Source organism: Rhinolophus hipposideros (genome assembly GCF_964194185.1).
Source record: "Rhinolophus hipposideros genome assembly, chromosome: 1".
Lineage (NCBI taxonomy): Eukaryota > Metazoa > Chordata > Mammalia > Chiroptera > Rhinolophidae > Rhinolophus > Rhinolophus hipposideros.
In genome coordinates, this window is record NC_138047.1 from 14,235,621 (window position 1) to 14,260,860 (window position 25,240).

Here is a 25,240-nt window from a genome sequence, read left to right on the forward strand (position 1 = left end):
TTTGCCATTCTAATTGTAATATGTGTTGGTGTGGGCCTGTTTGGGTTCATTTTGTTTGGGACTCTGCACTTCCTGGACTTGTGTGTCTATTTCCTTCACCAGGTTAGGAAAGTTTTCAGTCATTATTTCTTCAAATAGGTTCTCAATCCCTTGCTTTCCCTCTTCTACATAGCCCTATGTTGTTATACTTCATGTTGTCCATGATAGTTCAAGAGGTCTCTTAAACTATCCTTTTTTTTTTCTTTTTCTTTTTTTGCTGATCCAATTAGTGTTTTCTGCTTCTTTGTCTTCCAAGTCTCTGATTCAATCCTCTGCTTCATTTAGTGTGCTGGTGATTCCTACTAGTGTATTCTTGACTGCAGTTATTGTATGCTTCACTTCTGACTGGTTCTTTTTTATGGCTTCTATGTCCTTTTTTATGCTTGCTATCCCTTTGTTGAAATTCTTACTAACTTCCTTGAGCATCCTTATAACTATTGTTTTGAACTCTGTCTCTGGTTGGTTGCCTCCATTTTATTTAGTTCTGTTTCTGGAGCTTTCTCCTGTTCTCCCATTTGGGATGCATTTCTTTGTTTCTTCATTTTGGCTGCCTCTCTGTGTTTGTGTCTATGTATGAGGTAGATCTGCTACATCTCCCAGTCTTGGCTGGTGGCCTTATGTAGTAGGTGCCCTGTGGGGCCCAGTGGCATAGTCTCTTTGGTCACCTGCACTTGGTGTTCCAGGAGTGTCCCTTGTGTGATTTGTGTGTGCCCTCCTGTTATAGTTGAGCCTTGGTTGCTATTGGCACATCAGTGGGATTGACCCTCAGGCTGACCGACTGTGGGGTTTGGCCACATTCATAGTTTATGGACTACTGTGTGGGGGGCTTACACCACTGAGGGGGATTCACCCCAGTGAACTGTGGTGCCTGTTGAGATCACCCTTTTCATGTGCCATTTGTGGGGCTAATTGGGCATTGCTCTGCTGTGGTCTGAAGCCACCCTCCAAGTGTGTTGATTCTGGAGTCTCTTGGGAGGGGCTCTGGTGCAGCCTCAGGTCACCTCTATGACAGGCTGGGGACTACATGGTAAGAGCTACAACAAAGTGATCCGTGGTTCACTGCCTCTGCTAACCCTAAAGGTGCATGGGAGAGGCCACACTGTGAACTGAGGATGTCTGCCACCAGTACCATGTCTTGGGTAGCTCTGCAGTACTGGGACACTGTGGGGACAAAGCTCCAAAAGGCATTTTCCAGGCTCTCGGCCTCACATAGAAAGGTGCTGGCTCGGGTAGTAAATGGCCATCAACTGTGATCAGATGGCCAGCAGCTGTGGCTAGTTGGCTGTCAGCTGTAACCCGTAAGCCATGGGCCACTAATATAATGGCTGTGGCTACACTAGCAGAAGAAAATGGGGGCTAGCAAGAAGATGGTGGTTGGCAAGCGCGGACTGCTGTTAGGCAGATTATGTAGATCCTGCTTCCTGTGTCTCCAACCCGGCTGCCAGCAAGAATATAGTAGTATGACTCCCCTACTTATGGCTCCATGGGTGTTCCTGTTTGGCCTTACCGTGTCCTGCGTTCTTATGTGGGGAGCGGGAGAAGAGACCCCACCTTACACCCAGCAGGCCGCCCCGCACAACAGACACCCTGAAGCCTGCTGCCACCTGTTGGCTCCCTTAATGTTCAGCCACTGATAAAGCCTCATTCGGTATGCAAGTTGGGTGAGGCAGGGTCTGAGGGAATCACCAGAGTGGGAAGAGTTGTGGTCACCGGGTTAATGTATACTCTGGTTTGGTGCTAGTATTGCACATGAAGCTCAGCAAAAGTCACAGAGCACACAGATGCCAGTTGCCACCACCTGGGGTCTGTTGGACTCTGATAGTTTTCCAAGAAAGACTCTGATAATTTTCCAATGTGACTGGGGCTGGCTGCTCTTCAAGAAAGTGCTTCCAGCATTGGAGGAGTTGTGTGGGGCAGGATCCTAGTGAGTCAGCAGTTTGGAACAACAGAGCTCACCAGACCAATCAGATTCAGATTTGGCCTGTGGGGGCGGGCTCAACACAAGAAAGATGGCGTCTGCCTGTCTGCTGCATGGGAGGTGGACCTCCTCACAGGGAAATGGCGACTGTCCTCCAGAAGCAACACAATTCAGTCTGCCACTTGTATGTTTCCGTCACCCTCCAAGTTACTGTCCCTCCTCTGGAGCCCAAGGTGAGTGCTTGCGAACAAGTGAGTCTATGTGTAGCCCCTTTAAGAGGATGTCTGGGTTTCCTGCAGCCTACCATCTCACCCGGATGGTCAGAATCTCCACTGTTTTTCACAGCCAGATGTTATGGGGACTCCTCTTTCTGGCACCAGTACTCTGGGCTGGGAAGGCCGGTGTGGGGCTGGGATTTCTCACTCCTCTTGGGGGAACCTCTGTGGCTGAGATATCCCTCCCAATTTTCAACTACCACACGAAGGTTTGGGTTAGCCAGTCCGCATTTCTACCCCTCCTACCAGTCTCGATGTAGCTTCTTTATATCTTTATACAATTTCTGTTCAGCCTAACTTCAGATGGTTCTCCAGGTTGATTGTTTTATAATTTAGCTGTAATTTTAATTTGTTCATGGAAGGAAGCAGGCACAGTGTTATACCACCGTCTTGGATCTCCTACCACAATGGAGATATAGAACATTTTCATCATCCCAAATTTCCTTCACATCCCTTGGAAGTCAAACTTCTTCCTCCACCCACTTCCCTAGGAACAACTGATTTAATTTTTACCCCTAATTTTGCTTTTCCTAGAATGTCTTATACATGGAACCACACAATATGTTGTCTTTTGTGTCTGCTTCTTTAATTTATCATAATGCTTGTGAGGTTTATCCATGGTGTTGCATGAATAAGTAACTTGTCTCTCAATTGTTGAGTAGTAGTACTGCACTGAATGGATGTACAACATCCATTAAATAGTTGATGGACTTTTGGGTTCTTTCCAGTTTTGGACTGTTGTAAATAAATCTTCTGTAAACATTTATACACAAGTTTTTGTATGAACATATGTTTCTCTTTCCTTGGGAAAATACCCAAGAGTGGAATTTCTGGGTCTTATGCCATGTGTATATTTAATGTTATGAGAACTTGCCAAACTGTTTTCCAAAAGAAGTACAGTATATTTGCTTTCCCACCAGCAATAAGTAAGAGGTGCAATTTCTTCCTATGCTCACCTGCACTTGATATTGTCAGTCCTTTTAATTTTAGCCATTCTAGTGGGTTTGTAGTGGTATCTCCATCTATTTTAATTTGCATTTCCTTCATGCTAATGATGATGAGCTTATTCTTTGAACATGTTAACCATTTCTACATCTTCTTTTGTGAAGTAGCTCTTTGAGTATTTTTTCTACTTTTATTTGATTGTCTTACTACTATAGAGTTGTAAGAGTTCTCTATATATTCTTGGTACAGTTCATTTATCATATATATAATGTGGAAATATTTTCTGCCAGTACATGACTTATCATTTCATTTCCTGAAAATGTCTTTCAAAGACCAGAAGCTTTCAATTTTTAAAAATCCAATTCATTCATTTTTTTAAAGGCCAAGAGTTTTTTGTTTATTTGTTTTATTTTTGTGCTAAGAAATCTTTGCCTACCATCTCCCTGCCAAAAAATAAATAAATAAATAAAGAGCTTCTCTTATGTCTTGTTTTATAAGTCTTATCATTTTGACTTACATTTGGATCTACAATCTATTATTTCAAGTTAATTTTTGTATATGGTATGAGATGGGGGTTGAGGATAACAATTTTGCCTATGAATGTCCAAATGTTCCAGTACCACTTAAAGAAAACATTGCTCTTTGTGCTCTTTGTCTATTGAATTATTTTGGAATCTTTGTCAAAAATAAATTTACCATGTATATGAAGGTCTATTTCCGGATTCTATTGTGTTTCCTTGATTAATATATCTTTCCTTATATTAATACATCTCTCTCGATTATTGTAACTTTACAGTAAGTCTTGAAATCAGGTGACATGAGTCCTCTAACTTTGTTCTTTTCCAAATTGTTTTGACCATTCTAAGTCTTTTGAATTTTCCTATAGATTTTAAATTAGCTTGTCAATTTCTACTAAAAGAAAATCTGCTGTGATTTTGATTGGGATTTTATTGAATCTATAGATAAATTTGGGGATAACTGGCAGCTTAATAATACTGAGTCTTCCCATTCGTGAATATGGTGTATCCATTTCTTTGGATATTTAAAATTTTCTCTCTGCATGTATAGGTATTACACTTGTATTTTTTAAAAAATTGTATCAGTATTTTGTGGGTTTTGATGTTATTATAAAAATAATTTTTAAATTCCAACTATATATATTTATATTTATAGAAACTTTTATATATATATTGAGCTTGTATACTGTGACCTTGTTTAGCTCACTTATTAGTTCTAGCAAGGGTTTTATTTTTATTTTTTATTTTTTGTAGATTCCTTAGGACTTTCGATATAGATGTTTGTGTGCTCTGTAAATAAAGGCATTTTTATTTCATCTTTTCCAATCTGAGTATCTTTTTTTTTTCTTATTCCATTGCTCTAGGTAAAATCTCCCGTACAGTGTTGACTAGAAGTGGTAAAAGCTGGCATTCTTGCCTTGTGCTAAATCTTAGGGGGAAAGCATTCAGTCTTTATCATAACTGTAGGTTTTTTGATAAATGCCCTTTATTAGGTTGACAAAGTTTCCTTTTACTCCTAGTTTATCACTGGGTTTTTCTCTCTGAAAAAAGTTTAATTCTGTCATGTTTTTGTCAGCATCTTTTTAGATGATCGTATATATTTTTTGTCAGTTAATATTGTGGCATTACATGAAATTATTTTCAAATGGTAAATGAACCTTGCATTCCTGATATACTCTCTGTTTGGTCATTTTTTATTATCATTATATGTAAAACTGGATTTGATTTGGTAATATTCCCTGAAAGATTTTGCATCTGTATTTGTGAGGGATATTGGTCTGTAGTTTTCTTTCCTTGTAATGTCTTTGTCTGATCTTGGTATCTAGATAATGCTGGCCTCATTAAAATAAATTGGGAAGTGTTTCCTCTTTTTCAATTTTCTGAAAGTGTTTATATAAAATTGGTAAGATCTTTCCCTTAGAATTTGTCACTGAAGCTATCCAAGTCAGGAATATTTTCTGTGGAAACGTTTTTAATTATGAACTCTTTTTAAAATAGATAGATAGCTGTTCAGGTGACCTTTGGTGGTATATGTAATGAAAGGAATTTGTCCACTATAAATAACTTACTAAATTATTAATGTAACTTTTTTATAATTTCTTATTATCTTTTTAATATCTTTAGTATCTATACTGATATACCCTCTGTCATTCCTGATGGTACTACTTTGAAAATTGACTGATAATGACATATCGATATATGACAGAAAATGAAAGAACTGTATATAAATAGTGTATTCTACTTGGTAAATTTGTTTCTCACAGGAGTTTGCAAAGTTTGACAATTCTGAAATAGCCATACATTTATTTTGGGGGTAAGTAAATAAATATCAAAGGCAGCCATACTACTAATAAGTAAGACTTTAAACGATCAAAGATCAAATTATTTGATAAAAGGCAAGAAAACAGTTTTCATTCATTGAAGAAAAAGTGATACTTTGCTATTTGTCACCTCTACTTGTGTAAACATAATTTCTGACCAAAGTGACTGTGAAGAATATGAAAAATTTTGATCAGGAATTGCATGTGGCTGTTTTGAGCTGTAAATCACATGTGTGCATGCGTGAGTGCATGTGTAAAATATTCGCAGAAGCTAACACAAACTTTTGATTAAAAATGTGAGGCTATTTGATTTGTAATTTTTTTATAAACTCAGTATTTAATATACACTAATTTTTCTTCTTTATCATAAATATGTAATAAATAAAATGTAATAATTTTTTTTCACCAAGGCTCATATTGACTTCCCCAAATCTCCTCCAATTCATCTCAGTGTGACTTACCAATATTATCATTTTCTAACATGCATGTTGTGGAAAAGTTTGAGAACTGCTGACCTAAAGTCAAGCTGACCACTAGAAGTTCTGTGTTGGTTCTACAGGACATTGTCCAATAACTTGATCCAACAACCCTGGTCCAATAACTTGATATTATCCGTACATGGAGAGATCATCAAATGTGTCTATTATAAACTTTATAATGGGATTTATTCCCACTTCCCCTAAATCACTGCACTTCCTTTCCTAGTATTAAGGTACTTGAGCAGCAAATTAGCTGTCAGAAAATTGTGGGTGAATATGAACTAGGACTAGGGGAGATAAGAAATCTGGTGGATTTTTCTACCTCACCTCAGACAATACTTCTTTAGCATCTGGATTATCACTGACCTTCAGACTCAGAATCTTTCTCCCCTGGACTCTGATACAGTCTATGTAGTTATTTCCATGGCTGAGAGACGTGTTATCTTCTCATATTATGTTCCTGTGGTACTGTCACCCTAATGTACCACCCAGAGTCTGTTGTACTGCTATCCTCATGCACGACCCAGAAGTACTGTGGTTTTGGAAGCTAATTAAACCTCATAAGATTATCTACTCTCCCATTTAACAACCTGAGAGTCTTAGCATAACAAACTTCATTTGATTCAGTAGATATATTCCAGAAAATATGTTTTTGAAAAGAATTTTTGAAATCTAATTAGCCTTTAAGAACAGTGAGCATTCACTGTAGAAATCTGAGGACAAAAATAACTTTATATGGAAAAACAAAAGAGCCCTTCAGTAAAAGAAAATACATCTATTATTTATCTACTTTATAAATCTAAATTTGCTTAAAGTTAGGGGGTGCATCTGTATAATGTTAGGTAATTTATAATATGTTCCTTTTTATAATATATTCTTTGAATTCATTGTTATTCAAATTGAATTAGCCATGTTGTTGAATTGTCATAAATCAATTGCAATTGGCTGAAGATAAATAATAAAAATGTAAGACTTCTGTTTGTAACATTCAAGTCAGTATTAGCCATGAAGGAAACCTGTACACACTATGGTAACCTTTCACCTTTTCTAGAGCTTACCATAGGTAGTTTGCTAACATGTATTATAAATAGTTGCTCTTTTTCTCAACAGTGGATTGCCACAATGAACTTTCTTGCACCACAATGTATTATTTAAAAGTTATCTGCTTTTTGGCTGCTGTTCAAGAGAGTTCTTTGCCTGTAAATCCTCTTTATCTTATGCTATGGTTGAAGCGAAATCTTGGCATAATTTCAGTGCATTTGTCTTGTACCAGGGGAGGAAAAAAGTTAAAGGCCCCAGAGACTGACACTGTTCTACAAATGGTCATGAAACAGTGGGGTGTCCTGTCGACTATTCAAGAGGGTAATACTACTTAGCACCCACTGCGAAATAAGATCCCCTCACATGAAAGGCAGTCACACTATATAAAAGATCATTTACAAGCCTGAAAGATAAAGTTTCAAAGTAAATAATGCTCATTGTGTACTTGCCTCCAGGCCTTTAAAATCCACTTAATTTAGTGGAGTGGGTCCATAAGTAGCAGTCATTTAATTCTCAGTCTAGTTTTTACCTTCTTTTGACTCTAAACTCAGCTTCTGTAATTGTGCTATAGTGATAGCTACTTGTTTACTAGAGTTTGTGAGGTTTAAGAGAAAACAGGGTGCCTCATATTTAAAGAAAAAGATGATAACAGATTTATGAGACAACACATGCCTTCTCCCAGAGGAGAAGGGGTCTCCTTTGGACTGGTGGAAGATGAGATGTCTGTGGATCTCAGAAGAGCAAAGACCCAGGCTCTCCTCTCTGTCAGTGCCACAAAAAGCTGTAAGAATCAGACAAGATGGCTGTATTGGTGATTTAGGAGAAAAGACTACAACCTTCAAACTTCAAATCTTGTTGATGTCAAAACAGAATTAGATGTGCAAGAGATCTATTGGGGAAATACCTATGAGTGATAAAGTAGAGAGGAGACAGGAATAGGTGGACAGAACCCTCAGGCCATGATGAAAGATTGAACCTGTAAAAGGAGAGAAGGAAGAGGAGGATTGGGTAGGAAGAGCCTCAGACTGAAATGCAGCTCTGAGAAAGTCTCCAGCAGGGTGATGGGGATGCCCGAAGCAAAGATTGCCTGACAGAAGAGCCCCACGTGGGCAGTGATGGCCTAGCTTAGTAGCCCCACCATGCCTTGTCACAGGCCAAGAGGAGCCAAGGACAGCATGAGACCAGCAGCCACTTACCTTCTCATGGCATGTTCTCTTGAAAGGAAATCTGAGCAGTATATCTCCACAGCCACCACAATGATTCTAAATTTCTAACTATGACAAAACAAAGAAGCAAGAATACCCCGGAGAATTCCAAAAGAATAGTGAAAGGGGGTTAACCTTAAGAGACATTTTCTTTACTTATTTCTTGAAGCACAAATTACATACAGCAAAGTATAATTTGATGATTTTTTACATGTATATGCCTGTATAACAACCACCCAAAACAAGACACGGAACATTTCCAGTGCTGCATGAGACTCCCAATTAACACATTCCAAGGGTAACCCTTATTTTGGCCTATAATGTCCTGAATAATTTTGGCTGTTTTTGAACTTCATATAAGTGGAATCATACACTATACTGCTTTATGTGTAACTTTCACTCAGCATTATGTCTGAGATTCATCTATGTTGTTGCTTATAGCAGTAGCTCAATCTGTTTCATTGATATGATTATTCCATTTTAGGTATTTCTTCTACTGCTATGAATATTTTGATAGTTTCTAGTTTGAGGCCATTACGAATAAACATCTGTAATATATACATATTGAGAACACCTCTTTAACTGTATCCTACAAGTTTTGATATATCATTCAATTAAAATATTTTGCAATATTCATTGTGATTTCTTCTTTAACCTGTGGGTTACTTAAAAGCATCTTGCTTAGTTTCCAAACATTTCAGACATTTTTAGGTATATTATTATTTTTGATTTCTAGTTTATTTTTACTTTGATCAAAGAATATACTCGTTATAATTTCAGACTTTTGAAATTTGATTATACTTGTTTTATGGTCTAGATTATGTTCTATTTTGGTAAATATCCGTGTGCACTTAAAATGAATGTGTATTCTGCAGTTGTTGAATACATTATTCTCTATATATCAACCAGAAAAAATTGGTTAATTGTACTATTCACGTCTTTTTATTTTTTTATTTTTTTATTTTTTTTTATTTTTTTGAATTTTAATGACTGAAGCAAAAAAGATCTAAAACCGCAGCTTCTGGAAGAACCATTTGTTTTTGCTGGTCTTATACCTCTCTTCGAACTTGACCTTGGCCTCCCGTCGGGCCTTGCGTTTCAGAGCAGGGTCTCTGAAGACATCTTTGTTGACGACAGTTTTGTCCAAGGGGATATCCACAGAGTACCTTGTAGGCATGAGGTGATTGTAGTTATAAACTTTCACGAAAGATTTGATCTTTGACCTCTTAGCAATTTTCTTCTTGCCCATGGCAGCTGTCACTTTTCGGGGATAGCGGTCAATTCCAGCCACCAGAACATGGCTGTAGGGGCAGTCTGAAGTGCCATCATCAATGTTCTTCACGATGACCACTTTGCGTCCGGAGTAGCGTCCGGCCAGGACCAGCACCACCTTCCCAGGTTTCATAAACTTGCCCATTTCGGCAGCAGCCACTGGGGCCTACCTATTCACGTCTTTTATCCTTCCTGATGTTTTGCCTACTTTCCCTCTTACTGACTGAGAAAAGTCTGCGAAATCTCCGACTACGATGGTGCTTTGTTTATTCTATTAGTATTTCCAAATTTTGTTTTATGTATTTTCAAACTATGATATTAGGTACATACAAAATTAGGATTTTTATGTTTTCCTGTCTCATTTATCCTTCTATTGTTATGAAATATCCCTCCTCAAATTTACTTCTTTTATTAATACATAATATTGTTTTTTTGATGATTGCATGGTATATCTTACTTCAACCTTTTATTTATTTTTTTTTTACTTTTGATCTTTTAGTGGCCTTCTCCCCTATGTGTCTATGTTTCTATCTTCACATAGAATTCTCTTTATGGTGCATATGTGTCCAAATCTCCATCTTTTTATAAGGATACCAACCATTGGATTATGTCCCACTCAGTATGTCCCAATTCAGTATGACCTCATTTTAACTTAATTACCTCTTAAAAGATTCTATTCCAAATAAAATCACATTCATAGATATCAAAGATTAGGACTTCCACATAGTATTGGGTGGACGCAATTCAATCCACAACAAACTGTATTGCCCCTATTTACTTCTATGTAAGTTTCTCTTAGTAAACTATTAGCTTCTTGAGAGCAAGAACTTTATCTTTACACTCTTAGAGTCTAGCATAGCATCTGAGTTATATTTAGGTTCTCAGTAAATGTATACAGAAAACAACTGAACTGAATTAGAATGCTTGCATTGCTAAAAGATTGGCTTGAGAAAAATTTAAGAGAAATAATAGAATACCTATATAAATATTTCATTTTTTAGCTGTGAATCCAAATCTGTATATAGTGTTTCACTTAGGATATAAACTTTGGTTGTAGGCAACAGAAAATTCCAACTCATACTGTCTTAAATTAAAAAGAAAATTAATTGTCTCATGTATCTAAAAAAACAGCAGTAGGTCATTTTTCATGTGATCTTTTGGCTCAATGATCAAGCAAGAGAAAATGTAGAAGATTTCCTCTTTCCACCATGAAAGAATAACTGGTACTGAACGAGCCATAAACAACTAGAAAATTGGACAAAATATCTGAATAAAGAATTTTTAGACACTATAAATAGTCAGGACAGTAATACCTGAGAGAAATTAAGCAAATAAGGTGAAACTAATGATCACTATTGATTTCTGCTTTGAGGTACTTTTAAAATTGTAGCACAGAGAGGGGGAACCAAGCAAACCACAGTGATTTCACTGAGCTGAAGAGACAAGGATTTGAGTATGGGAATGCTGAGGTGAATGGAATTTTGCAAGGCAGAATACTGAGGAAAACAAAACTGTGCAGAACTAGAGCCAGAAACCTGCAAATCTCCACAAAGTTCTGTTGAGGTTTTAGCTAAAAACTAAGTTGCACGTGTGCAGTACAGAACTCCATGAAGCCCTGCAAATGTGTTATAACCTGAAAAATTATCAGAGCTAAAAAGAGGCTGGAAGATGTTTGATTTTCTAACTAGCTAGAATAGAGAGATAATATTGAAAACCTGGAACATTCAGTAGAGACCACCGAAGCATTGCAACTTAGTAATAGTGCTAAAGTAGTCAAGAGTAAAGGCTACTGTAGACTCATTTTAACAAAGCTTATAAATAAACATCTAGCTGATTTACATATAAAACAATTCAATATTCTTTAAAGGAATTTAAAAAATTAAGATGCTCAATAACATAATATTCATAATGTCCAGCATCCAATAAAAAATTACTAGATATGAAAAAAAGAAAAAGTCTGTGATTCATGTCCAGAAGGAAAAAATAGTTAATAAAATAGACCCAGAATCATAGTGATAATGAAGTTAGTAATAAAATACTATGAAATTGGTATTAAAAATATACCAAGGAATGAAAGTAATACATGAATATAATGTGGAGAGAAATCAAACAATATAAAAGTAACCTCTATTGCTGAAAAATACAAAAGCTGAAATAAAAATTTACCAGATAGACTTAACAGCTGATTAGGCTCTGCAGAAGAAAGATCAGTGAACTTTAAAACATAGCAGATAGAAAGTCTCTAATATGAAATATGGAGGGAAAAATGGCTGGAAAAATAATGAAAGAGTTTTAATTACCTATATGACATGATTGTATATGTGTAATTGGAGTCCTAGAAGGAGACAGAGAACAGAAAAATATTTGAAGAAATAATGGTCACCATTTAAAAAAAAATTTTGATAGTGGGTGTAAATCCACAGATCCAAGAATCTTAACAAATCCCAATCAGGATTAAAAACAAAGAAAAAATACACCAATGCAGATCATAATCAAATTGCCAAAAACCTATGATACAGAGAAAACTCTAAAAGCATCCAGGAAAAAAAAGGCATATCACATATAGAGAAACAAATATAAACTATGCAAGCCAGAGGACAATATTAATATAGCTGTGACAGTTTTCTTTGATACGGTTTATGTTTATCTATTTCTATTCATTAATATTCAACATTTCAATGTCTTTATATTTAAAATGTATCTTTTAATAAGCATGTGGTTGGCTTGTCTTTATATTCTGTCTGGTCATCTTTGTTTTTTAATTAGAGTGCTTAGACCATTAACATTTAATGTAACTTTTTATATAGTTGAATTTATTTTTTTCATTTTTAACAATACTATTATTAAAAATATATCTAATATACAATATTATATGAGTTTCAGGGGTACACCATAGTTGTTCAACATTTATATACCTAAAGAAGTGATCACCATAATAAGTCCAGCAACAATTTGACACTGTACTATGCTATCATAATATTATCGACTATATTCCCTATGCTGTACATTATATCCCACTGACTTATTTGTTTTATACCTGGAAATTGGGGTCACTTACTGCCATTCACCTTTCCCCCACCTTTTTAATTTTTCAATTACAGTTGACATTCAATATTTTATATTAATGTCAGGGGTGCAGCATAATGTTTAGACATTTATGTAATTTAAGATGTGATCCCCCTGACTAGTCTAATACCCACCTGGTGCTATACATAGTTATTGCCATATCGTTAACTATATTCCTTATGCTTTACTTTACATCTCATGACTAGTTTGTAACTACCAATTTGTGCTTTTTAATCCCTTCATCTTTTTCACCTTGCCACCCCAACCCTCTCCCATCTATCATCTCAACAAATCTGGTACGCATCTGACACCGTACATAATTATTACAATATTATTGACCATAATCCTTGTGCTATACCCTACACCCTCATGACTACTGTGTAACAACAAATTTGTACTTCTTAATGCCTCCCCCTTTTTTTCATCCACACTTTTAACCCCCCCTCCCATCTGACAACCATCAAAATGTTTTCTGTATCTATAAATTAGTTTCTAATTTGTTTGTTTGTTTATTTTTTTCTTTAGATGCCACATATAAGTGAAATCACATGGCATCTGTCTTTCTCTGTTTGACATACTCCACTCACCACAATACCCTCCAAGTCCATCCATGCTACCACACATGGTAAGAACTCATTCCCTTCAACAGCCAAGAAATAGTCCATTGTATATGTACAACTTTCTCTTTACCCATTCTTCCATTGAAAGACACCCAGGTTGCCTCCACATCTTGGCCATTGTAAACAATGCTGCAATGAGGGCGACCGGATGGCTCAGTTGGTCAGAGTGTGAGCTCTTAACAACAAGCTTGCTGGTTCGATCTGCATGGGATGGTGGGCTGCGCCCCCTAAAACTAAAGATTGAAAATGACGACTGGACTTGGAGTTGACCTGCACCCTCCACAACTAGGTTAAGAACAATGACTAGACTTGGAGCTGATGGGCCCTTGAAAAACACACTGTTCCCCAACATTTCCCAATTAAAAAAAATTTATTTAAATAATAATTTAAAAAACACCAAAAACCCAAGGCTGCAATGAACATATGGATGCATACATCCCCTCAAAGTAGCATTTTGGGTTTCTTCAAATAAATACCCTGAAGTGGGAATACTGGGTCCTTCTTTGTCTCTTGTTATAGCCTTTCTCTTAAAGTCTATTTTGTGTGATATAACTCCAGCTTTGTTTGTTTCCATTTTCATAAAATACCTTTTCCATCTCTTTACTTTCCTTCTGTGTGTGCCTTCACATCTGAAGTGATGCTCTTATAGGCAGTATATGTATGAGTTTTGTTTCCTTATCCATTCAGCCCTCCCATACTTTTGAATGGAGCATTTAATCCATTTACATTTAAAGTAACTGTTGATAGATATGTAGTTATTACCATTTTATTATTCATAATTTTGATTCCCCCCCCCCCCCCGTCTTAAAGAAGTCCCTCTAACATTCATTGTAATACTGGTTTGGTGGTGACAAACTCCCTTAGCTTTTTCTTGTCCGGGAAGCTCTTTATCTGTCCTTTCATTCTAAACGACAGCCTTGCTGAGTAGAGTAGTATTGATTGTAGGTCCTTGCTTTTCATCCCATTAAATATTTTGTGCTAATCCCTTCCAGCCAGCACAGTTTCTGTTGAGAAATCAGCTGGAAATCTTAAGGGAGCTCCCTTATAAGTTACTAGTTGCCTGTCACTTGCTGCTTTTAAAATTCTCTCTTTGTTATTAACCTTTGCCATTCTAATTATAATGTGTGTTGGTGTGGGCCTGTTTGGGTTCTTCTTGTTTGGGACTCTCTGCACTTCCTGGACTTGTATGTCTATTTTCTTTGCCAGGTTAGAAAAGCTTTCAGTCATTATTTCTTCAAATAGGTTCTCAATCCCTTGCTTTCTCCCTTCTCCTTCTGGAACCCCAATGATGAGAATGTCGTTACACTTGATGTCCCAGAGGATTCTTAAACTATCCTCATTTTTTTGGATTCTTTTTTTCTTTTTGCTGTTCTGATTGGGTGTTCTATGCTACCTTGTCTTCCAAATCAATGATTTGATCCTCTGCTTCATCTAGTCTGCTAGTGATTCCTTCTATTGCATTCTTCATTTCAGTTATTGTATTCTTCATTTCTGACTTTTTAAAAAATGGTTTCTATGTCCTTTTTTATGCTTGCTATCTCTTTGTTGAAATTCTTATTAACTTCCTTGAACATCCTTATAACTATTGTTTTGAACTCTGTCTCTGGTTGGTTGCTTGCCTCCATTTTATTTAGTTCTGTTTCTGGAGCTTTCTCCTGTTCTCCCATTTGGGACGCATTTCTTTGTTTCCTTATTTTGGCTGCCTCTCTGTGTTTGTGTCTATGTATGAGGTAGATCTGCTACATCTCCTAGTCTTGGCCAGGTATCCTTATGTAGTAGGTGCCTTGTGGGGCCCAGTGGCATAGTCTCCCTGGTCACCTGCACCTGGTGTTCCAGGAGTGTCCCCTGTGTGGGTTGTATGTGCCCTCCTGTTATAGTTGAGCCTTGATTGCTATTGACACATCATTGGGTGGAATTGACCCTTAGGCTGACTGGTTGTGGGTTTTGGCCACATTCACAGCTTATGGGTTACTGTGTGGGAGGCTTACCCCATTGCATGGGCTTTGCCTCTGTGGAATTTGGTGCTTGTTGAGACTGCCCTTTGTTTGTACCACTTGTGGGGCTAATTGGGCAATGCTCTGCTGTGGTCTGAAGCCAACCTCCAAGTATGTTTCTTCTGGGGCCTCTTGGGAGGAACTTTGGTGCAGGCCCAGGTCACCCACTGCCTGTGACCAGCTGGGGACTACCTGGTAGTAGCTACAAAGCAATCCATGACTTTGTGCTGCTTGTGCTAAACGTGGAGTCATGTGGGAGAGGCCACGCTGCGAACAGCATGTCTTCCACTAGTGCCGAGTAGCTCTGCAAAAAGCTAAGACACCCCAAATCCTGCTGACACCTGCTTGCTCCCTTAAAGTTTGGTGGCTGATAAAGCCTCCTGCAGTATGCAAGTTGGATGAGGTAGTATCTCAGGGAGTCTCTAGAGTGGGAAGCATTGTTGTCACCAGGTTAATGTAGACTGTGGTTTGATTCCACTGCTGAGTCTGGTGCTACTCAGCAAAAGTCTCAGAGCACACCTAAGCCAATCGCTGCTCTTCTGGGGCCCATGGACTCTGATAGTTTTCCAAGAAAGAGTGCAATGCTGGGAAGGGGGTGCTGTCTGCTTATGGAGAGAGTCCATGGGGAAGTTGGGTGGAGCTGGGTCCCAGTGAATCAGCAGGGTGAGACCCAGAGCTCACCAGACCAATCAGATTCAGATTTGGCCATAAGTGTAAGGCGAGGGTTCAACACATTAAAGATAGTGGCCACCTATTGGCTGCCTGGGAGGAGAATGGCTCACAGGGAAAATGTGACTGTCCTCCAGCCGTGGCTGCAAAGCCATATCCCTTAGTCTGCTTCCCATGTCTTTGATGCCCCACCTCCTGTGTCACTGTCCCTCCCCTGGAGCCAAAGGTGAGTGAGTGAATTTTGGGTATGGGCCCTTTAAGAGGATATTAGGGTTTTCTGCACCCTTCCATCCCACCTGAAATGGTATGAATCCCCACTGTTTTTCACAGCCAGATGTTGTGGGGGCTCCTTTGCCTGGAACCAGTACTCTGGGCTGGGGAGCCTGGTGTGGGGCTGTGGTCCTTCCCTCCTCCAAGAGGAACCTCGGTGGCTGAGGTATCCCTCCCAGTTTTCATCCACTCGCTACACAGGGGTTTGGGACCAGCCTGTTTTTCTTCTCCATCCCTCCTACCAGTCTCAAAATATCTTCTTTTTTATATCTTTAGTTATAAAACTTCTGTTCAGCTAGACTTCAGAAGGTTCTCCAGGTTCATTAGTCTATAATTTAGTTATAATTTTAATGTGTTCACAGAAGGAAGCAGGAATGGTGTTTATCTACTCCACTATCTTGGGTCTCCAATAGTTGAATTTAAATCTGCCATCTTGCTTTGGTTTCTACTTGTCCAGCATGTTCTGTTTTGTTTTTTTCCCCTTTTATTCTTACTTTTTTTGGATTCAGTATTTTTTCATATTCTACTGTATCTCCTTTATTGTCTTTACATTAGAGCTGTATCTTTTTATATTGTTTTTGTTTGTTTCTTTGTTTTGAGGGGACCAGGATGTTGTTCTAAAATTTGCAGTATTCATCTTTGCTTATCGCCTCTTATTATCAAATAATTGTACCACTGTATTTACAATTAAATAACCTTATAACAATATACACTAATTCCTCATCTCCCATGCTTTGTGCTATTATCATGAATTTTACTTTTCTATATGTTATAAATCCATGAAGTATTTATTATTTGTTTGCCTTAAGCAATCAATTGTCTTTTGAAGATATTTAAAAATAAGAAATAAGTACTGTATTTTATATTTATCCTTATGTTTACATTTTCTAGCCCTCTTTATTCAGTTATATAGATTTAAGTTTCTATCTAGTATCGCTTTCCATCAGTAGAACTTGTTTTAGCATTTCTTAAAGTGCATTTCTGTAAGCAAAAAATTTTCTCAGCTTTTGATTGTCTAAAAACTTGTTTTCACTTTTTTCTTGCTTTCATAATTTTAAAATGCACTCTTAAACTGAGTTTTGTTTTGTTTTGTTGGTTGGAATTAATCTATAGCTTTCCCTGAATCATAGCAGAATTTTAGCAACATTTTCCTTTCCCTCTACTCTTGTTACTCAGAAGTAACAAGAATGGGCACAGGTTGCAGTCTCTCCTCATGGGATTCCAGCTGGTGTTTGTGGGTTCCATCCTGTTCATGATCTTCCCATACTGACTTCCTGACCTGTGAACTTCAAGCTCTATTATGAAATGCAGAGACACTAGCTTCACAGAGATTGTCTAACTCACTCCCACAATTGTGTAAGTGAGTAAGTCAATTTTTTGTAACAAATCTGTGTGTGTGTGTGTGTGTGTGTGTATATATATATATATATGTGTATATATATATATATATATATATATATATATATATGTAGAGAGAGAGAGAGAGAGAGAGAGAGAGAGAGAGAGAGATCTCTAGGGATATATATATATATATATATATATATATATATATATATATACATACATACATACATACATACATACATATATATATATATATATATATATATATATATATATATATATATATATATATATGATACTGGTCCTGCTTCTCTACTTCCCTGCTTAATACACTAGAATATATCTATTAATTCATAAAACGTCTTTTATAGAAGTTCTTCTTACACTTCCAGTTATGGTTTTAAAAATTTGAACCTGTCTGCTTTCCACATTTTAGAAGTGCATACTTTTGGTCTTCAACTCTTCCTCTTATTTTCTAGAGCAATCAGAAGTTAACAAGTTTATTTTTTTTCTCTTATTTCTAGGGTTTGTGAGGTATAAGGCTCAAACTGCTATCAGGAACCAGAATTCTTTAATCAGTTCTTTTAAAAACAAAGTATCTGGAACTATTTTTCTTAAAGATTAGAAAAATATCATTATTATAGCTAAGCATCCTTAATGTGGTTAGTATGAATTTGTGAAAAGTTTAAATATAGAAATTTTAAAGGAACAAAGGGTAAGGGCATAACTGCATCTGAAAATTACTGATAGGCAGGTTGATATAATGTCAGAACTTTCACACATTCTCAAAAAGAGACATGAAAGAATTTCTACCTACTTAGAGGAAAAGGGGTAAATATTCTGCTCAAATGGCAAATAGCTTCTTTCTAGAAAAAGAAAAAATTTTCCTTCCTTCTAAAGAAGAAAAAATTTTTTATCTGCTTTACTTTAATTTTTTCATGTCACACTACAATCATTTTATTTTAGAGAAAATAACTCAAAAACTACTCACTATCAAATTTTGAACTTTCAAGAGATAATCAGTTTTCCTCGGTCTTTCCCATATATAAAGGAGGTAAACATGTTATTAAACTTTAATTTGTTTTTGTCTTACTAAAAAAATTTGTTTGAACTTCCAAATTAACAAAATATCTTGAACTATATTAACAAAAGATTGCCACATAACAGAGTTCCTAGATGAATCTAAATTAGTATATCAATTGTTATGTAAATGATACTTCTGCTGTGCTAGGAAAATGAATTAAGTTGAATAATCTTTGTGCTGTATTTTCACTCAACTTTTGAATTATTCATTCATATTCTTTTTATATTATGACCAACAATCCAAGGAATATGGCATATGAAGCACTTTGTAAACTATAAATCTCCAGAAAGAGGTATGGTAAAATTATTGTAACCTTTGGTTTAACTAAGCTCTAATACAGAGGTCATTCTTTGGGGGTATGGTCATCCCTCATTTGTGTGACTAGTAATAGTAAATCTTCCCTTATCTATACCATGAAGTTTAAGTAACTAAAGACAAAATAAAGTGTGTTGATGGCGTTTGAAGACTCAAATCTCCCTAAGCCCCAATTTGCTTTAACTTGGCCTTTGGCCTTATTTATATATACAGTTATGGAAAGAATGCACTCTGTCCTGGACACTAACCTGTAATTCTAAGATGCTGGGTAGTGATGAATTCGCTTTACTAAAAGAGTAGTCTTACGTTTGCCTCTGCCTCTGGGAGTTAACCTTTATTTGTCTGGAAGGTCCCAAGTAATAAGAATGTATTGTTAGTCATGGTGGACCCATCAGACAACACCAAACAGTTTATGCTAATGAGATGACTCATGATGGGCACCTGATAGGTTATGGAAGAGATGACTCAGTTGTGATGGCCCTCCCTGCACCAAAGTCTTAAAGTGAGGATTGGCCATACCAGAAAGACCAATCATGTGATTAGAGGGCTGGAACTTTGAGTTACAGGATACCAGTATGATCTCCAAGTGGAGGAGAAGGCTGGAGATTGAACATAAACCATGTGTGCCATGATTCAATCAACATGACTACTTACTGAAACCTCAATAAAATCTCTGGATAACAAACCTTGGGTGAACTTCTTAGATCAGTGACATTCCATCTGTGTATTGCCACAAATAGACACGGGGAGAATAATGCCTCCCTGAGGACATGGAAGCTTCAAGTTTGGAGCCCTCTCAGTCCCAGATTCTCTCTCTCTTTTTTTTTAGAGAATAATAAAATGCCATTTATTAAAAATATTACTCATAAAAATGAAGTCTATGCTGTTTATATTGTAATGGTTAAAATTTCAAGCCATAAAATCATTTTTCAGTTTTAGTGTTGAAAGAGTGCTTAGATTTGGTATGTTTAAATATTGAATGTAAGTTTTGTAGTTTTAAAAGTAAAATAAAAACCAAAATCCTAGGTTAAGGACCCAAGTCTAATTCTAACGAAAGGTCAGTTCCATGACAAGATGTTTGCAGTAATTACAAAATATTCTGAATCAAAAGTAGATTTCTTTAATTCAGTGGTTACCATGTCACAGGGGCATCTCTCATGAAAATAAAATGGAGCATTCAACATCCCACTATTCTCCTTCAAATATGGCAACATCCTTGTGCCAGGGCCCAGAGTGGTAGTGTAATAAGTGGATGGGAAGTGGGCTATGGGAGCTGGGAATAACGGGCTTGAAAGTCAGACCCACCTTGTCCTACCACCCATCTGCAACTGGACAAATTACATAACGTGTGGAACTGGATTTATCTGCCCACCGATAGTAACTAATAGTAATCTCTCCCCATGAAACCCACCGAGTACTGTGGACAGCGCACAGGAGGAATTAAATACGGTGGCTATTTAAAAAATAATAATAATAATTCATTGCATAGTGGTGTGGTTGTGTGATGAGGTCACCTTGCTGCATACATATGTCATACCTATGTCAGGTGTGAAGCATACAGAGGACTAAGCTGGTGTCCAGGCAAGTTCTTAGTAAGAAGTTCTGTTTCCAAGCCTTGCCATATAAATAATGTTTTTGTGAGTCTTTCGATTCGAATATTATAAGTATACAGAGAACTTTATGCTGATATTTGACATATGTAGGTGGAGACAACTTCCAGAAACATCCCTGGGTCAGCTCAACTCAGCATCAAATGATCCAGTGGGAAAGCAGAGAAATGGAATCCATGATTATCCACTGATTAAGCCATATATATGCACAATATATATACACACACAATCAAACACAGAGTCAACCATAGTCTGTTTTTAAAGCAATATAAGAACAGGTTTAAAATTATTTAAATATTATAGAAATGTGATATGCCACATGAAACAGGACAGAATTTCTCCTTCCCCAAGCTGAATAAATTGAGCATAGAGCAATCAAATATGGTAATACTATGGTACCTTAGATAAAATAAGATAGAAAAGTGAGATAAAATAACAATAAAGTTAATTATTGAGACCCTAATATAAACCATTAAACACACAGAAAAAAACTCAACATGTAATTGATCACAATATGACCTAAATGCTTAGGCTTTGTGAGGAGAAGAAAACCTTTGTGTGAAAGAAGGACGTTATTCAACACTCATGATCTACAAACGGTGATGTTGGAAAGGTTGCAATGCCATCGGGCAGATGATGATAGCCAGTTACAATCACAGATAAACAGTATCCCTGCTTTCTATTCCGCTTTTAACCTTCGCAGGATGACAGGCTCGTAACCAAAGTCGTCATCGGTTTTGTAAGTGCCTGAGTTCAATTTCCAAATTTTCATTTGCTTCTTTCTGTTCATCCAGACATCTTTGGAGCTTATGGATCTGATTCAGGAAATCATCAAGCTTGTCTTCTTTTTGGTCGAGTCTCTATTTTAGTTCTTCCACTCGAAATCTCAGTTTGTTTACTTCAGCTTCATTTTGATCCTCGCGGTTGTTTGCATGAGTCAGCTCTGTTTTCGCCTGGCACTGTCTGCTTAGTTCATGGTGGGCATGTTGAAGGTCCAACAGTTCCTGAGAGGAGATTCAGAGGAAGGAGGAAAACAGCAACTTGCTTCATCAAACTTCTTTCACTCCCATCTGCACTTCACTTCCAAGGCTATTTATGGGTATTAATGCTAGAGGAAGCTGACCTGACTCATTTCTTGCTGATGCCTCTGGAAATCATGAGGAAAACTTAGACTGTTTCCCAAAATGAATAAGAGGTAACCACTCTTTTTTTTTAAATTGAAGTTTATTGGTGTGACAATTGTTAGTAAAGTTACATAGATTTCATGTGTACAATTCTGTAATACGTTATTTATATCTCACATTGAGTGTTCACCACCCAGAGTCAGTTCTCTTTCCATCACCATATATTAGACCCCATTTACCCTCTTCTAGTGCCTCCCTCCCCCTTTACCCTCTGGTTACCCCTAAACTATTGTCTATGTCTATGAGTTTTCGTTCCTTCATTTGTTTGTTTTGTTGTTTTCAGTTTTATATACTACATATCAGTGAAAACATATGGTTCTCTAGACTTTTTCTGTCTGACTTATTTCACTTAGCATTATAATCTCAAGATCCATCCATGTTGTCACAAATGATACTATTTCAACTTTCCTTACTGCTGAATAGTATTCCATTGTGTATATATACCACAACTTCTTTATCCATTCATTTATCGAAGGACATTTTGGTTGTTTCCATGTCTTGGCCACACCACCATAAATAAAGCTGCAATGAACATTGGAACACACATGTCTTTATGGATAAATGTTTTCAGATTTTTTGGTAGATCCCCAGGAGAAGGATTGCTGGGTCATATGGTAATTCTATTCTTAATTTTTTGAGGAACCTCTACACTGCCTTCCATAACGGCTGCACCAGTCTGCATTCCCACCAACAGTGTATGAGGGTTCCTTTTTCTCCACAGCCTCTCCAACACTTGCTATTGTTTGTCTTGTTGATGATAGCCATTCTAACTGGAGTGAGATGATATCTCATTGTGGTTTTTACTTGCATTTCTCTGATGATTAGTGATGTTGAGCATTTTTTTCATATGTCTATACTATGTACCATTTGTATGTCCTCTTTGGAGAAATGTCTCTTCAGATCCTCTGCCCATTTTTCAATTGGGTTGTTTGTTTTTTTGTTGTTGAGTTGTATGAGCTCCTTGTATATTTTGGATATTAGCCCCTTATCGGAGGCGCTGTTTGCAAAAATCTTCTCCCATTCAGTCAGTTTCCTCTTTATTTTGTCGATGGTTTCTTTTGCTGTGCAGAAGCGTTTAAGTTTGATACAGTCCCATTCATTTATTTTTACTTTTACTTCCTTTGCCTTTGGAGTCAAATTCATAAAATGTTCTTCGAACCCAAGGTCCGTAAGTTTAGTACCTATGTTTTCTTTTATTCAGTTTATTGTTTCAGGTCTTATGCTTAGGTCTTTGATCCATTTTGAATTCATTTTGGTACATGGTGACAGACAGCAGTCTAGTTTCATTCTTTTTACACGTGGCTTTCCAATTCTGCCAGCACCATTTATTGAAGAGGCTGTCTTTTCTCCATGGTATGTTTTTTACTTCTTTGTCAAAAATTATCTGTCCATATTTATGTGGTTTTATTTCTGGGTTCTCAATTCTATTCCATTGATCTATGTGTCTTTTTTTTCTGCCAATACCATGCTGCTTTGATTATTGTTGCCCTGTAGTACAAGCTAAAGTCAGGGAGTGTGATGCCTCCAGCATTGTTCTTTTTTCTCAGGATTGCTTTGGCTATTCGGGGTCTTTTGTGGTTCCATACCAATCTGATGATTTTTTGTTCTATTTCTTTAAAAAATGCCATTGAGAGTTTGATGAGGATTGCTTTAAATCTGTATATTGCTCTGGGTAATACAGCCATTTTAACTATGTTGATTCTTCCAATCCACGAGCACAGAATGTCTTTCCATTTCTTTATGTTTTCTTCAGTTTCTTTTAAAAATGTCTTTTAGTTTTCAGCATATAGGTGTTCCACATCCTTGGTTAAGTTTATTCCTAGGCATTTTAGTCTTTTTGTTGCAATTGCAAAAGGAATTGTTTTTTTATTTCTTTTTCTGACATTTCAATGTTAGTGTATAGGAATGCAATGGACTTTTTGCATGTTGATTCTGTAGCCAGCAACTTTACTGTATTCATTTATTGTTTCTAATAGCTTTTTGGTGGAGTCTTTAGGGTTTTCTATATATAGTATCATGGCATCTGCAAAGAGTGATCATTTATCTTCTTCATTCCCAGTTTAGATGCCTTTTATTTCTTTCTCTTGCATGATTGCTCTGGTGAGGATTCAACACTATGTTGAAAAGCAGAGGTGATAGGTGACAGCTCTGTTGTGTTCCTGAACGTAAAGCAAAGGGCTTCAGTTTTTCACCATTAATTATGGTATTAACTCAGGGTTTGTCATATATGGCCTTTATTATGTTAAGGTGTTTTCCTTCTATACCTATTTTATTAAGTGTTTTAATCATAGATGGATGTTGTATCTTGTCAAACGCTTTTTCGGCATCAATTGATATAATCACATGGTTTTTGTCCTTCATTTTGTTTATGTGATGTATCTCATTGATGGATTTGTGGATGTTGAACCATCCTTGTACCCCTGGGATGAATCCCACTTGGTCGTGATGAATAATCTTTATAATGTATTGTTGTATTCAATTTGCTATACTTTTGTTTAGGATTTTTTCATCTATATTCATCAGAGATATTGGTTCGTGGTTTTCTTTTTTTGTGTTATCCTTACCAGGTTTTGGTATCAGGTTAATGTTGGCCTCATAAAATGAGTTAGAGATTACTGTCTCTTTTTCAATTTTTTGGAAGAGTTTGAGCAGGATTGGTATTAGATCCTTTTTGAAGGTTTGGTAGAATTCACTAGTGAAGCCATCCATTCCTGGACTTTTGCTTTTGGGAAGGTTTTGGATGACTGATTCAATTTCCTTACTGGTGACTGGTCTATTTAGATTTTCCAATTCTTCGTGATTCAGCCTAGGGAGGCTATATGTTTCTAAGAACTTGTCCATTTCTCCTAGGTTATTGAATTTGGTGGCATATAGTCCTTCATAGTATTCTTGGATGATCCTTTGTATTTTTTTGGCATCCGAGATAACTTCTCCTCTTTCATTTCTGATATTGTTTATTAGTGTCTTTTTCTTTTTATCTTAGTGAGTCTAGCCAAGGGTTTGTCAATTTTATTAATCTTTTCAAAAACCAGCTCTTTGTCACATTAATTTTTTTCTATTGTCTTTTTGGTCTCTGTTTCATTTAGTTCTGCTCTGATTTTTGTTATTTCCTTTCTTCTGCTGACCTTGGGTTTCACTTGTTCTTCTTTTTGTAGTTCTTTAAGGTGTAACATGAGGTTATTTATTTGGGATTGTTCTTGTTTGAGATAGGCCTGTAATGATATAAATTTCCCTTTTAAAACTGCTTTTTTTGCTGCATTCCCAAAATTTTGGTAGGCTGTATTTTCATTCTTATTTGTTTCTATGTATCTTTTGAGTTCTCCTCTTATTTCTTCTTTGACCCAGTCGTTCTTTAAAAGTATGTTATTTAATCTCCACATATTTGTGGTTTTTCCTGTTTTCTTTTTATAGTTGATATCCAATTTCAAAGCCTTGTGATCAGAGAATATGCTTGGTATGATTTCAATCTTCTTAAATTTGCTGAGGCTAGTTGTATGTCCCAATGTATGGTCTATCGTTGAGAATGTTCCATGTACACTCGAAAAGAATGTATAGTCTCATGTTTTAGGATG

General features: G+C 36.6%; 1 protein-coding gene across 1 annotated transcript; it reads right to left on the minus strand.

Moving 5' to 3' along the window:
* Window positions 1–9,246: 9,246 nt before the first annotated feature.
* On the minus strand, window positions 9,247–9,657 carry LOC308498007 (large ribosomal subunit protein eL27-like; the record flags this gene model as incomplete). Its single annotated transcript, XM_081049184.1, has 1 exon — window positions 9,247–9,657. The coding sequence occupies one exon, from the start codon at window positions 9,655–9,657 to the stop codon at window positions 9,247–9,249; it is 411 nt and encodes a 136-aa protein (XP_080905310.1).
* Between the last annotated feature and the right edge of the window lie 15,583 nt (window positions 9,658–25,240).